We start from the raw sequence: 15648 nt of genomic DNA, 5'->3' as shown, positions 1-15648 counted from the left end.
CTAACTGTGATGCCCTAAAACGGGGGTCTTCAACAAGATTCGGGCAGGCACCAGGTAGCCCCCGCGGACTGGTTCTGAGAAGGGTCCTGTTTGTCCTCTTACAGAAGCCACATTAAGTTAAAATATATATCCCTGCACCAATTTTTTTCAAATTTGGAAACATTTTGGAATAGCTCCTGACCTGCGGGTTGACAACCACCATCTTAGAGCCAAAGGATAACGTGACTTCATTTTTCCCATCTAAATTGGTATTGTAGCGCTCCATAGCGTCAAATATACGAACTAAAGCCCAGGTAAATTTGTCAATCGTATGTGTAATATCCATCCATCCATTATCTGCACCGCTTATCCTCAGTAGGGTTGCGGGGGTTCTGGAGCCCATCCCAGCTATCTTCGAGCAGTGGGCAGGGGACACCCCGAACTGGTTGCCAGCCAGTCGCAGGGCACACAGGGACAGACAATTTGCTCTCTCATTCACACCTAGGGACAATTTGGACCGGCCAATTCATCTGACATACATGTTTTTGGAGTGTGGGAGGAAACCGGAGTGCCCGGAGCAAACCCACACAAGCATGGGGAGTACATGCAAGCTCCACACAGGAGGTTCCATCTTATGACCTCAGAACTGTGCCACACATGCGCTAACCACTACGCTGCCGTGCTGCCCCGTATGTGTAATAGTTTGTAAAAATATTGTAATTGTTGTTTTTGCTCTCCTTTGTTTTTCCCTTTTCTTTTCTCCCCTTTTCTTCATCTCCTCTTTATATCTTTTTTTCTTAATTTCCCTTTTTCCACCTACCTTTTATTTTGTATTTCATATTTTTCTTTAATTTTTTTTTTTATATTAAGATAGGGGCCTCAAACTCCCCTGGGGGCCATGAGTTTGAGACTCCTGCTTTAGGCATTGTAGCTATGGTTGATAGTCAAGTCACATTATTCTTATTTGTACATTTTAGAGTTGATACATTTTGGGGTTGTACTTAAGTACATAATTTTTACAAGAGTGCTTAAGAAAAAAATTGAGCAGATTTCATGTAGTCACAAAAACGTTTTGGCAGTTAACTCTAGTTGATGGCAGCACGGTAGCAAAGTGGTTAGCACGTGTGTGGCACAGTTCTGAGGTCATGGGATAAACCTTCCTGTGTGGAGTTTGCATGTTCTTCCGATGCCCGTGTGAGCTTCCTCCGGGTACTCCGGTTTCCTCCCAAATTCCAAAAACATGCATTTCAGGTTAACTGGCCGGTGTAAATTGTCCCTAGGTGTAAATGAGCAAGTGGGTTGTCTGTCCCTGTGTCCCCTGCGATTGGCTGGCAACCACTGCCTACTGCCCGAAGACGGCTGGGATGGGCTCCAGCACCCCCGCGACCATACTGAGGATAAAGCGCCGCGGATAATGGATTGATGGATGATAGCTCTTGTTGGTAGTCAACTCATATCTTTATTTCTTCTTTTGTGCTGTTGGCGCAGACAATCTGTGTCATGCCACCTGTTCAATTCTGGGATTCCGACCGAGTATTTGGATGAAGAAACAAGAAATGAAGAGAGTAGTTTTTTTGAGGAGTTTTATTAAAAATAATTTAAAAACATTTTTTTTTAAAAGAATATTCTGAGCTTGTTATCAGGGCAAATTTCTCCCTAAATCAAGCATCTAGAAAATGGCTAACCACTGTCTTATTGGAGTGGCGCATGCATTGACAAAAGTGAAACTTCGCTGGAAAATGGAACTTAAAGGGCTATTTAAAACGTTAAGATAAATTATTTTTTGTGTATATATTAACAATACCCAACAAAGAGCTTTATTTTTCATTGTGCCTGTCTGCTTTTACTTTTATCGGAACTGTTAGGGGCGGAACAAACCCCTAAAAGATGAAAGAAAAAAAGGAGCATTAGAGTGTGTCTAAGAAATGCCATGTGCAAATCATGTGTTTCTCTGCCGCCATCTCCTGGCTTAGGGTTATTACTCCAGCCTCAATTTTTTTAATCGCACACCCCACCTTTAACTGGGGCAAAGTAAGGAAGTCACATCTTCACAAGAGACTTCTTGTTAAGACTGGATACAACTGGATTTTGCTGGTGCTATGATAAGAGCAAAACAGACTCAAGGTCAGACTTATCAGAACACCACTAAGAAACATTGCCGGGAAAGTACTGAATGAAAGGATACATTGCAACACCAGAGGAATGCAGTGTGTAAATACTTCATTCAAGTATGTGGATGAGCATAAAGTGAATTTATAACAACTAAGTGAATAATGTAATCATCAAAGTATTGATGTGATAAAGCTCATCTAGCTGGAAAACTCATGCAATAGTCACATTATTTTAATTATCCAACAGTAATTATTCTTTTTGGGTTTAGATTTTCATGAGTGTTTTAATTAGTGAATTTTTAGTACGTTTTTTTTGTAACGTCAATCTAAAAAATCTGTCCAAAAATTGTTTTGTTTAAATGAACTTCCGCGACATTTTGTGCGTCCCTTGTCGGGCGGGCGTGCTACAATTGGACAGAAACATCTAGAAGGCGGGACATAAGTGACACTTCTCGCACTGTGATTGGCTCAAACCTCATAGTAGGACGCACAGAAGCGCCGGCGTTTACCGGGTTGCGCAAGACGCCATTTTGGAGTAACGGGCAATCTAACGGAAGATAACCGAAAGCTCCGCAAGCGAGCCGTTAACAAGGTAAATTGCTCCCTGAAGGCTACGCCGGTTTTCCGACGGCGGGCTCGTCACAAAACGAAGCGTTGACGAATTTAAGAACATCGTATTCGTCGATGGTTAGGCGTGAGGTGACGCTCGCTTGTGCTGTGACGCGGCATTTAGTGACTAGGCTCAGCGAGGTTGGCACGTTCTTCTATCGGCCGAATTGCTAAAATCATTTAAAGGAGAGCTTGTTACTATTCCCAGTAATTTAGCTTATTCCACACGCTTTTCATTTAATTGTCATAGTGGCACATCACCCCTGACAAGCAGAACAGCGTTTGGTAAACGTTAGGGTTTTTTTTTTTTTAAATCAAGGCCGCTAGGAGGTGGCTAGTGATAACCAGCTAACGTGTCCGCCCTAACGAAGCTAAGGTTCGCGACAAAAAAACACAACAGCACATTTTCTTAACCCTCTTATTCTCAAGAGACACGCTAAGCATATGTATTCATTTACTTTTCAAATTCAAGCCGACGCTATTGTTACGGCGTCGCTTCTGTGCTGCCCGCCGGGGTTTTAGTTACGTTGTGGGCTAACGGGCCGCACAAGTGATTAGTCAGCTATGACAAACGTTGGAGTGAAACAGCCAAAATGGCGATTAAACAGTAGCTTACCACTGAGTTCTTACGGGTGCTTGAAATCTTTGAAAATGCCTAAATTTTAAATCCTCGTTTAAAGGTTGAAGTGCTTGTGAAGGCTGGAAATTGCACCAGTGTTTCTCAATAAGTATGTTAAAAAATGACTCCGACATTGTTTGCTGGTGGCATCGCTTTGGCCATGCATTTCTTCCCTTGTGATTAACGGCAACTGACATTTGTTTGTATAGCATTGTCTTGTGATGCGTCATCGCCCTCTACAGGTTCCGCCCACATGAATTATAGATGTATTTGGGTCATGCATAAAAGTTAAGGAATCGTTTCCCAGTAGTAAATTGTGATGGGGGGGGAAAACCTCCTGCAACTGTAAATAAAGCTACATATTACTGTCAGTTTTGCCAAACTCCTGTATGGGGAGAGATTTGTCTCAAATATTTACCTAGGTGTTGTTTAGATCCACAAATATATTTGTGATTTACTTAAGATCTAAAAATCTTATGTCTTGATAAATGCATGTGCAAGATTGAAAATCTCATTTAAATCGTGGATATGTTTCTGGATCTCCAATATACAGGATTCTCAATGGATTTCTTCTTTAAATGAATGGTACTGGAGAAATGGAAAAATGATTATATGTTTTTAAAGTATTTAAAAAGTGCTTGAATTTGGGACGAAAAATGTGTCCGAACCCTGTCACGTGCTTGACGTTGCTTCAACGTTTAGTTTTAAGCTTTCTGGCAAACAATATTCGTGTGTGTCAAATTTGGAAAAAAAAAATGGATCGCAGGCGGCATTACTAACTACTGTGGATTGTTGGGCTGGAACTGCCTCTTATATTAATTGTCGACTAATTATTATTTTTTCTTAAATTTAGTTTTTTCTTAAGGTGGCAAATGATAACCAACACAATAAAATGGTTACCAGTAAAAATTCACATTTTATTGTACATGATGCGGATTTATGCAAACATAAACGCCATACCATTAACTAATAATGCACAGTGCTCGGTCAGTAGAGATATATCCATAACAAAACATCTCTCCATGATTTATGGACAGTCAAATAAATTAAAATTAAATAAACGATTTTGTATCCCTTTAAACCTAGAAACAAGCTAATTTGAAGCAATTGGACAGTAAATGTGAAGTACATTCAGTGTTCAACTGCAAATTGTGTACCAAAAGATTTTAACTGATGTTTGTCGTTTTAAACGTTTCAACAATTGAAGTTTGTTCTTTGGTCTACACTCATTTCATTTCTAATACATCTTTCAGGTACAGTCAGGCATAACGCTCAAGGTCTCTTTTATAGCTAAATATACGCTCTAAAATGTACAAGTGTGTCATCAAAATAGTCAATGGTATCTGCTTGAATGTTACTTTAATCCTATCGACTCTAGTGAGACTTCGGTTTGTTGAACTGTATTGTTTTTTTTCTCTTAATGTTGCGGCATCAAAGAGGTTCTTCGCATGGTCTGCTTTGAAAACGTTCCTTCCATTAGTCGTATACATGTTGAATTGCTTCTAAAATTTAGAAAGTTTTGGTACGCATAGTGGATGTTGATTCCGCTATTTCAGTGGGTACTTCATGTTGATTTGGCTATCACCGCTTAACTTTTCTCCACCCTTTTTTTCCAACTTCATTTTGATTCGAGGCCGACCAGCATTTCTGTATGTTAATTTGGCAGCTTGAGATGGAGAGGCTACTGCCCATGAGACTAAGCTGAAAGTATATTCATGTAAAGATGCCTCTGTTGGAAAAAAATTGCGTCTGGTGACAATAGTTGACAATAAAAATCATTGTCAACTATTTCTATAACTTATTTTTGTCTATGAATCGTTGCAGCCCTAGTAGATAGTTGTCAACTAGGCTGATCTCGATTTCCTAAATTCCTGACTCCCAGTTGAAAGTTAATGTAACGAATAATCATGATTGTGAAAAAAAAATATTGTTTTAGAACTAAATACATCTTGGCCCAGGATTTGCATTTAACCTTTTTGAACTTTTCCTAATCCAATAGGAATACCAATGATACTAATATCAATTAGAAAATTACTAATAACAATAACATGTGTAAATTCACTGTGACAGTGTGGTATATGACAAGAGCAACACTGTGCCAACTCAATGAAACACATTGGTCACTATCGTAACGTTTAATGCAAAATGGCAGTTTGAGTCATGTCTCAAGTCATCAAAATATACAATCTATGTAAAGTGTGGGTGCTGTCTGGTCTCCAGGCACGACTCTTTCTTGATGTAGGGATTTCTGGCATCCTCAAACTGCAATGATTTAACTTCCTCCTCCATTGCCAAAATTGGCCACCAGTTCCTTTATATTCTTTGTAACATGACGTAGTGCGCTGCAGTTGTCCATTCTCCATACTGAAAGAAATGTTTTACGCTGCCCCACAGGCAACCGTTCCAGCTTGTTGACGTAAGGATTCCATGGATCCTCAAACTACAATTTCCAATCTATTGCCAAGTTCAAATTTTTTCATTGCCATTACTTTGATTACCTCTGTATTAAAGACGTATTCAGCATAATATTTATAACATGAAGTGGTAGCTGATCATTCTTTACACAGATTGACTATAGCTGGCGTTGAAGTGCAGAAATTTGGTATGATTCATCCCTTGGGTGGGACTCATCTCTCCCAACGTTACAGTTGCACCGCCCGACCGGCAATTGTGCCCGGTCGATGTTCGGTGTGACCATAGCAGTGTAAAGCAAACAATAGTAAGCAAAAATAATGGAATTTATTTAAATATATTTTTTGTGCGGCCCAGTATCAAATGGCCTATTGTCCGGAATTTGGTGGTTGGTGACCACTGACTTAATGGACTCCATGCACAGAAGTTCATGGTGTATATCTGCCAAAACTTGGACATTGATTTAAACTTCACCCTCCCTTAAATCTAATTCTATGATTGGCCTGTCACAATAAGACATTTCTGGAGAAGATTTATTGTCACAAAAATAATCACGATTGATGAATATAGCCTCTATTATATGCTATTATTAGCTTAATATTACATGAGCTGTACATTTCATTAAAAGAAAGTAATTCAATAAAATCATCTTTATGAATTTAACATTCTGTTTCTTATGTGAAAACAACAGACCGTTTTTTTGGTAATCTGGGCCTGGGTGGGATTTTGTAAGGTTTATTGTTCTATATTCTTTATCAATTATCCATTATCTGTTATCGGTCACATCATAATACGCTACAAAACCAAGGGGCCGAGACACTTGCTCTTAGCCAAGAAGCTGAGTCAAGGTCCTAGCCACGGAGCCATGCAGCAATCGGTGCGGATGCACCGTTCCCGGAGGTACTGCAATACTGGGCCGATGCATGGAGTGGACAAAGCAAGCTCTTATTCCATCTCCGGATTGCAAAAATCATAGATAGTATACACATTATACCGGAGCTAACCTCCTCTCCGATTCCCGCAGCCGGGAATCGGAGAGGAGGTGGACTCGCTAACACAAGATGGTGTATGCCTGGGCACAAAGTTTAAAAAATTTTTTTTATATATATATATATATATATATATATATATATATATGAAATAAGATGTTTTGTTTCTTATTGTATCAAATATTGAAAAGAAAATAAAACAATGAGGGTTTTCTATGACTTTTTTTATATTAAATACATTATTGAGCTTTAAAGAACTTTCTTTCGATTCCAAATCACTAAGTCCAAAGAAATATTGGTCCTGTCACTTTTACTGGTAAACAACTCCTCCAAGACGCGTCACTTACTCTTTAGGCTTATAAAAAGTCCACCCACAACAGTGCACGGTTGAAGTTATCAGCACTGGCTTATAGCGCCCTCTTGCATTTTAGTCAGAAAATAACGTGAACTGTACATCACGGCTATTAAAAAAAAAAGAAAACTCAATGATATGATAATGTGTCAATAATTTCACATGTCTCACCTCAGCATAAATCGCATCCCCGCCAAACTATGAAAAAACTGCGACTTATAGACCGGAATATACGATAGATGCATCTTTGTAATTCTGACATAACAAATCTGCATTGATTTATATCAAATTTAAAATAACATTAAAAGTGGATAGTAATTGACAAGGCAGAACTAAGGCACACAATTTTTTCTGCCTGGACACTTCGAAGGGCTTTTTAAAAAGTTTATTCTTAAACTCATTTGTCAAAGCAGTTAACCATTTGTAATGGAGAGCAGACTTTATTGGTCGCATGACTGGCTATGCTTTATCAACCAGAAACCTACCAGCTTGACAGGAATGTGTATGGTATCTCAGGTGATAGCACCCACTTTCAAATATAGTTGTAACGGATAAATCGTTTAAAGCAACTGCAGATGCTGGGACATGGTGGGTGGACGTGTCTTTGACCAGCCATTTATTACTGTAACAGCTTTTTATCACTGGTTATTGGAAACGATGTTTGCTCCTGGTTTTAAAACAAATTGCAAAGGTTGAACAGCTTCAGCATCATTCTACACTCATGGAAATGTTTTCATAAAAAAATAAAATAAAAATAAATCACAAAACATTGTTTAAGCTTAGCATATGAAACATTTTGGTGGGCTTAATAAAAACTGTCCATTTAAATCTTTATTACGGGAACAATATTGACAAAAATGCATTATAGTCTTCATAATTGTAACTGCTCCCCCTGAATCATAATCGAATCGTGAGGTACTTAAGGATTTCCACACCTATTGATGAAGGGAAGTTGGCATCCTTACCAGGAGTAAATGCAGACACGATGCATGCATATAGTCCATTAGCGATCTCACCATTCGTTTTGTGTTGTGACTGTTAAAAGTTCCCCAAGTGGAGTTTATGGCAGACCTATGAATCATGGCTTGAACGTTACTTTCGATGTTATGCGTTCCCATGGGTGCATAATATGGCAAATACATAGTTTTAAAACTAAAATCTGACTCTTGATTTTTATCACCCCCAAAAAACGTTTTTAATACTCGTTTCCATCTGTTTTCATTTGAAAATATCTCAATTTTATCTTGTTTCTTTAATAAACTTCTTTTAATCTGTTAATTCCTTACCACTTTTGTTTTTAGCTAAAACACATTTTAAGACAAGTATGCCTTTTGAACAGGATATAACTTAAATAGTGCAAGTTGTATCCAATGTGTAAGGAGACAAAAATACCCAACGCTAGTGTTGGCAGTTTAGCACAACCTGCCTTCAATCAAATCCGTTTGTGTCAGCGAAAAACATTAATTTCAGCCACGGTATGAATACAATCCCCATGGCTTTAATCTTTCAATGTACAGTGAGCTTATACCGTAGCCAGTGTGTTGTTTGGGGGTCCCCCAAATTCAACCCAAGGACCCCCAAAAATGTAAGCGTGTTAAATATCTTACTCTTAATAAAGAACGGGATATGCTGGAATATCCTGTAAAACTTTAGATTAAAAAAAGAAGGAAAAACTAAACAAGTTTGAGCAAGCAATGTCGGAAATACTCCACTGCCTTGAAGTAGTTCCGTCCATTTAATTCCTAGCACTTCTCTAGAGCTAGGGTGCGGGAGAAATTGGGCAAGTATATTTTTTTAATTTGCTGTTCAAAAAAAAATCTGAAAAACAAAGAATTAATGTCAAACTATTAAAAAAATAATGCGAAAAGGTATAAATGAATCTGTAGTTTGCATGGACTTTATTTACATTAAAGGGGCAATGTGTATTATTTAACCACTAGATATCGTTGTATTGTGTGGTGCAATAAAAAATAATAAACTATGGAGACTCAAAGTGACCAAAATCCATAGTTTTACCTCCCATTTTCTTGCCCATCCTATTTTTGGGGTTTTTAGTTACCCTTAGCAACAACATGGCTGACAATTATCTCATATTAGGTAAATAAATGCAAATTTTTCGAACAACCAGTAGTTTTTAAAAATGCATGTTTATATTATAGCTCGTGTATTTTGGATTCTTTTCTGTAAATCAATATTGTTCTTTTTAATGAAATACTTTTTTTCTGCAACTTGGAGGCGCTAAATAATACAATGATCCCTTTAGACCTTAATATTCTGGCCGGAGCATCAAACGTTAACCCCGCGGGTCGCAACTGGCCTCCGGACCTCATGTTTGAGACCACTGCTCTAGACTGTCCTCCCACCGGGGTCTCAAAAAGTTCTATGGGAAACACTACTCACTATTTTTAAGAACAAAAAAAAGAAAACTCGCCCAGAAAATGCACTTTTCTTTTAAAACCCCATCAAAATTGCAAAACTGGTCTAAAAAAAAATATATATATATAATATATATATATATTTTTTATTTTATTTTTTATTTTTTTTTCCCCAAAATTGTGCAGCCCTTGTTAAAAGACCCCCTTTCTCTCTGCTATAGTCATTGGCAGGTATGAAAGTGTCACTATACATAAATGATCAGTTACGGGGTGCCAAACGGCAATTATTCTGAAGATCTGACAAAGAAGCCTTCTGGGAAGCAAAGTTGTAAGCAAAATATATTTTTAATCTTTGCAAAATTTATTTTGATTTTGCTCTATTTGCAGAGAGTGGGTTCTGACAGCGATAAAACTAATCTTGTAGGGTTTATGTGGATGTTTTAGTCAATAAGTCCACCAAAATGACATTAAATAGGCTTGCTCTAGCTCCTTTCTAATTCAAGGCACTCGCCTGACCTGGCAAGTTGCTACAACTCTCCCTAATCGACTTAATTTGAATTTTAAAGTCTGGGCCCTTATCATTTTTCGAAATTGGTGAATGACTGTCTATAGACCAATTAATTTAACAATTCTGTGAAGCATATATAAAAATGGGAATAATATGCATTGTTGATGAAAATACTTCTAGGATTTGAAAAAGGACTTAATTTGACATTTTGGAAAGCCGGTTTGAAATGGGTACATTTAGCAAGGTTTTTTTCTTTTCTGTATTCTAATTTGAGCATCTGTACGTAGGAGAAATTTCAAGTTGACAATTATAACTACGACTGGTGGTGTATGATGTTAATACACAGCCAGATAATTAAAACTAGTGAAACTTGGACGCTATTCCATTTCTACAAAAAAATATATTTTACGGGCGTTGCAAGTCATTTAAAATGTTTGAGATTGCATATGTTTGGGGGAACTGCTTGTAAATGCTTAAAATTGTTGCCATGATTCTCAACAAGTCTTGTTAAAAATGACGCGGACACTGCTCTCTGGTGGCTTTGCCTTTGTATTTCTTTCTCTATCGTGATTAACTCCAGTTGTAAACACGTTGTGCCCAAGAGGACAGGTGCATGCTACACCTAAACAGGGCACTATGAGATGTGTATTAGTGTAAGGATTACGAATCAGCTATGGACATTTATAATGAACCATGCAAAAAATGATGGTAGTTTTCCAAGGGTTAATTGTAATGGGAAAAACTTCGTGCAAGTGAAAATGTAAGCTACACATTACTTTCACTTTTACGCATTACCTATTTGGGATTACGATTTTTTTTCTCAAAAACACCCATCCATCCATTATCTGCACCGCTTATTCTCTGTAGGATTGCGGAGGCGCCGGAGCCCATCCCAGCCATCTTCGGATAGTGGGCAGGGGACACCCTGAACTGGTTGCCAGCCAGTCGCAAGGCTCACAGGGACAGACAATTCGCTCGCTTATTCACACCTAGGGAGAATTTTGACCGGCCAATTAACCTGACATGCATGTTTTTGGAATGTGGGAGGAAACCGGAGTGCTCGGAGGAAACTCGCGCAAGCACGGGGATAACATGCAAACTCCGCACAGGAAGGTCTGTAGCTGGATTTGAACCCATGACCTCAGAACTGTGCCGCACACGCGTCAACCACCGCGCCACCGTGCTGCCCTTTTCAAAAACAAATATTTTCAATTTACTCAGGATCTAAAAATCATATGTCTTGATAATTTCAAACACAAGATTTAAAATTGAATATTTGAATCGCAGATATATTTGTGGCTCTGCAAAACGCATGATTCACACAGGGTTGTTTCTTTTAATTGTACTGAAAAGTGCTTTAATTTGGCCATGAAAAAGGTGTACAAACCCTTTAATAAAAATGTTGCGTGAGGAAATTGCATTTGAGATGCTTCTCAGTCTGACAGGCAGCGAATGTGTGCCACACCTAATGCCCTTGCAAACGTACCTATCAGAAACATGAAGACTGTATCTCGCAACTGTATAAATGAGTTTTTTTTCTTGTCTCTTGATCTTCCTCCATGAAACCGATTTCTTTTTGGTTCTCCCTGCAGCGTCGTCGCCATGGGGAATATGTTTGCAAGCATCTTCAAGGGCCTGTTTGGCAAGAAGGAAATGAGGATCCTAATGGTTGGTCTTGACGCCGCAGGGAAGACCACGATCCTCTACAAGCTCAAGCTCGGAGAAATTGTCACCACAATTCCAACCATCGGTATGTCTCCCCATCCACCAACTTCCTAAGAAATAGGACTTGCTGAAATGTTTAATTTCCTGCAGGTTTCAACGTGGAGACGGTAGAATACAAGAATATCAGCTTCACTGTGTGGGATGTCGGCGGTCAGGACAAAATTCGCCCGCTTTGGCGCCACTACTTCCAGAACACCCAAGGTCCGGCAGCTTGCGGATTTCATTTGATTTTGTTAGTGGATGTTAACTCGTGGTCCCGTGCCCAGGTCTGATCTTTGTGGTGGACAGTAATGACCGGGAGCGTGTGAACGAGGCCCGCGAGGAGCTATCCCGGATGTTGTCAGAAGATGAGCTCCGAGAAGCAGTCTTGCTCGTCTTCGCCAACAAACAGGTTCGTACCAGGGTTTTTTTTTTTTTTTTTTTTGCACTGCAGACATTGCTCCCAGTGGATGATCATAAATTGTATAAGGTTTTAATCAAATCATGATCCAAAAATACTGGAATTAGCGATTGGTGATTAATTCATTTACCCTAAATGACACTGTTGAGCGCACCTGACTAAAAGCAGCATGCTCATATTTTGAGAACGCAACTCTCTGTACAAGCCGCAACAAATAATAAGCTAGAGCCTTTAACAGCCATAAAAATGACCTAGTTCATGTGCCTTTCTTACATTTTAGGCCTGGTTCACGCCTGATGCCTTGCGAGGGGATTTTGGCGTGGCGCCTTTGGCTGCAGACCGCTTTATGTCTATTTTCATTTCAATATCCGTGTTTTCCGCACTAAAGGGCGAACCCCCCAAAAAATAGTCTTTTGTGATACTTCTTTACTTTCAATTATGAAGGCGCGTGAATTGAAAATTACTGTATGGGCTAGGGTTGCACAGGAACAAAAGTGTCGTATTTGCGCATTGTCTGAAAATATTATTGATCACAACTACATAACATTGGATGCAACGGGAATCAGACTCAGATCTTGACGTGGAGCGCGCCGGATCCTATCCACGAGACCACAAGGGTTACATACGACACATGAAAATGCATTAGGTCTTGAAGTACTGGGATTAAAACACACTCATCCTGGAAGGGGGGATTACATCATGTGCGGTCGCTTCTCAAGGTTTCTTCATTTTCCTCGTGCAGAGGTTTTTTTTTTTAGTTTTCCCTTGCCCTCATGTAGGTCTTAGATCAGGGGATGGTGTAATAATAGTCTGTGATTTGCAATCATCTATGGTCTATACAGCCCTTTGAGACTCCTTGTGACTAAGGGCTATACAAATAAACCTGACTTGACTTAAAGTATCGCTTCTTTAATGGTACAGTGGAACCTCGGTTCTCGACCATAATCCGTTCCAGAACCCTGTTCGAAAACCGATTTGTTCGATCACCGAAATCATTTTTCCCATTAAAAATAATGTAAATCGTTTTAATCCATTCCCACACCCTAAATGTTTACCTTGAATGTTTAACGTACACATAAAGCTAACCCAGGCTAATCGTAGGTCCGCGTTATCGTAATCTTCCGTACGAAAGATAACGCTAACATGAACGTGTAAAAATGAAAAAAAATCAGGTCGTTTGCAAATCATTTAGCACCCGGGTCTCCACAACAAGTGGTGAGCGGTTCATTGGAAAGGGGGCTCCGTTCCAACACCCTGAATGTTTACCTGAATGTTCAACGTAAACATAATGCTAACCCAGGCTAGTCGTACGTTCGCGTTATCGTAATCTTCCGTACGAAAGATTACGCCAGCATTAACGTGTAAAAATAAAAAAAAGGATAAAGAAAATAATTATGAATAGGATTTCTTACCTTTGTGGTGGTCAGCAGAAGGCGCAGGTGGACGGTGGGGTATTCCCTAGCAAGATCAGACACTCCACCTACTTCATATTTTGCTATTTTTTCTTTCTTAAATGCAATAGTTGTACGCACTACTTTGCTTTTTTCACCTGTAGCAACTTTGCTGCTTGCACCGACTTTCTTTGGAGGCATAATTAGGGGCTAAAACACTTCTTACACCTATATTAAAAGCAAAAGCAAAACGAAGCACGTCCGCACGCGATAACAGTTGGTCAAGAAAAGACCGATCTACACCCGTACGCCGCTTGGCGTGCACCCTAGCGTACCCATTCATTATTACCGCCGTTCGAACTCAGATTTTTTGACCGAACAGCGTAGCAACAATTTCTAAAAATTTTTGGTCGGACTCCGATTTGTTCGAACTGAGAGGCGTTGGATATCCGAGGTTCCACTGTATTTTAAAAATTGGAAAATTGGCTTTGAAAGTCCTAAAAAAAGCTTGAATTTGGCCAATAAAAGGTATACAAGTAATTTGTAATGTCTCTTGGAGAAACGTGTCTGATGATAGTCGACAATGAAATTCAATGTTGGACTATTTCTATTATCCTTGCAACCCTAGTAATCTCAGAGACTTTGTAACTCCTCCCCACAGGACCTCCCGAACGCCATGAACGCGGCCGAGATCACAGACAAGCTGGGCCTGCACTCACTGCGCCAGCGCAGCTGGTACATCCAGGCCACATGCGCCACCAGTGGCGACGGCCTCTACGAGGGGCTCGACTGGCTCTCCAACCAGCTCAAGAACCAGAAATGAGCCTTCCTCTCCTCCTTTCTTTCTTCTTTCCGCTCACCACGCCGGCGCCCCACCTGTCCTGACCTTACTACCCCCTACCCCTTTTTCTTCTCAGTCTGACCCCAGCCGCCTCCCCCATCCTTCCCGGTCCCTTTTGGGGGTCTGCTGTGGGCTGGGATGGGAATAACGCTGGCGTGCTTGTCACGCCCGTGGGGCTCCCCATACTCTCAGTCTGTGTACTCCCAGAGGAAGCATGGTTTTCAATGCGCCCCCCCTCCCCATTATCTCCTTCCCACTTCACTGTATTAAATGCCTGATTGCTAGATGTCATTTAACCTGTATCAGGTCAGAGTTCACCCCCACCCCACTCTACCCCTCTGCTGTCAATCATGAAAATCATGCACTCTCTGGAATCAGACCCCCAACCCCCATTGCCCCCCCAGCACAAGGCGTGTTTGTGGAGGAGTCAACAAGACTGTGACGAGCTTCATTGTCAAAACATTTCAGACAAACTTTTACTTTTTCCTTCTCGTTTCTCGCTGTCCTCTTGATTGATTCGATTTGTACTTTAGACTGCACAGCCAACCAAAAGCATCCCAGCAGTTTGGACTCACAAAAACAAAACAAAATGTGTCCTTCAGCTAGGAAGTTTTCGAGCTGCTGTTGCGTATGAAGGATTTGGGCCAGGCACAGAGTGTGCGGGTGGCCTGGCAGGGGCAAAGTCGGGGCCGCCCACTGCTCCGGTTGTAAATGTATCAACTTTTGGCGTGGGTTTTCCTCAACACCTAAAAATAAAATAAGATTTGATCCAAAAAGAAAAAAATGTCTATGACGTAAACACCCACCGCAACTGCCGTTCGGTTGTCTACCTAATCTTGTCGCCAGGTGGCGCCAAAGATTGGAAATGTTCATCTGGACCACGCTCAACGTTTTTCATTTCATTTTGATCAGTTTTCGTCACAATAAATGTTTATTTGTACAACAGGAAGAGCCTTTGATTCATTTTGGATTACTTCAAGTTGACCTTTTCTGTTACAAAGTATTTCAAAGTTTACAACCCCAAAATGTATCAACTCGAAAATGTTCAAATAAGAATAATGTGACTTGACTATCAACCATAGCTACAATGCCTAAAGCAGGAGTCTCAAACTCATGGCCCCATGGGGAGTTTGAGTTTAATATTAAAAAATAAATTTAAAAAAAAAAAATACAAAATAAAATACAGGGGGGGAAAGGGAAATTAAGGGGGAAAAAAAGATATAAAGAGGAGATGAAGAAAAGGAGAAAAAAGAAAAGAAGGGAAAAAGAGCAAAAACAACAATTACAATATTTTTACAAACTATTACACATACGGGGCAGCACGGCGGCGTAGTGGT

General features: G+C 39.9%; 1 protein-coding gene and 1 pseudogene across 2 annotated transcripts; one reads left to right on the top strand and one right to left on the bottom strand.

The window, feature by feature from the left end:
* Positions 1-2522: 2522 nt before the first annotated feature.
* On the top strand, positions 2523-15260 carry LOC148346974 (ADP-ribosylation factor 1). 2 transcript variants are annotated; one of them, XM_088324309.1, is made up of 5 exons: positions 2523-2682; positions 11547-11704; positions 11770-11880; positions 11946-12070; positions 14132-15260. In XM_088324309.1, the coding sequence occupies exons 2-5, from the start codon at positions 11557-11559 to the stop codon at positions 14291-14293; spliced, it is 546 nt and encodes a 181-aa protein (XP_088180435.1). In that variant the 5' UTR covers positions 2523-2682; positions 11547-11556; the 3' UTR covers positions 14294-15260. The 2 variants fall into 2 exon arrangements, with proteins under 2 accessions (XP_088180435.1, XP_088180436.1); XM_088324310.1 differs by lacking the exon at positions 2523-2682 and adding an exon at positions 2909-3075.
* On the bottom strand, positions 6609-6733 carry LOC148346975 (U2 spliceosomal RNA; annotated as a pseudogene).
* Positions 15261-15648: the final 388 nt, after the last annotated feature.

The sequence above is a fragment of the Urocampus carinirostris genome, chromosome 19, assembly GCF_059441175.1.
Source record: "Urocampus carinirostris isolate Australia breed hairy pipefish chromosome 19, RoL_Ucar_1.0, whole genome shotgun sequence".
Lineage (NCBI taxonomy): Eukaryota > Metazoa > Chordata > Actinopteri > Syngnathiformes > Syngnathidae > Urocampus > Urocampus carinirostris.
The sequence above is the reverse complement of the archived record's forward strand: the minus strand, read 5'-3'. Positions and strand labels throughout refer to the sequence as shown.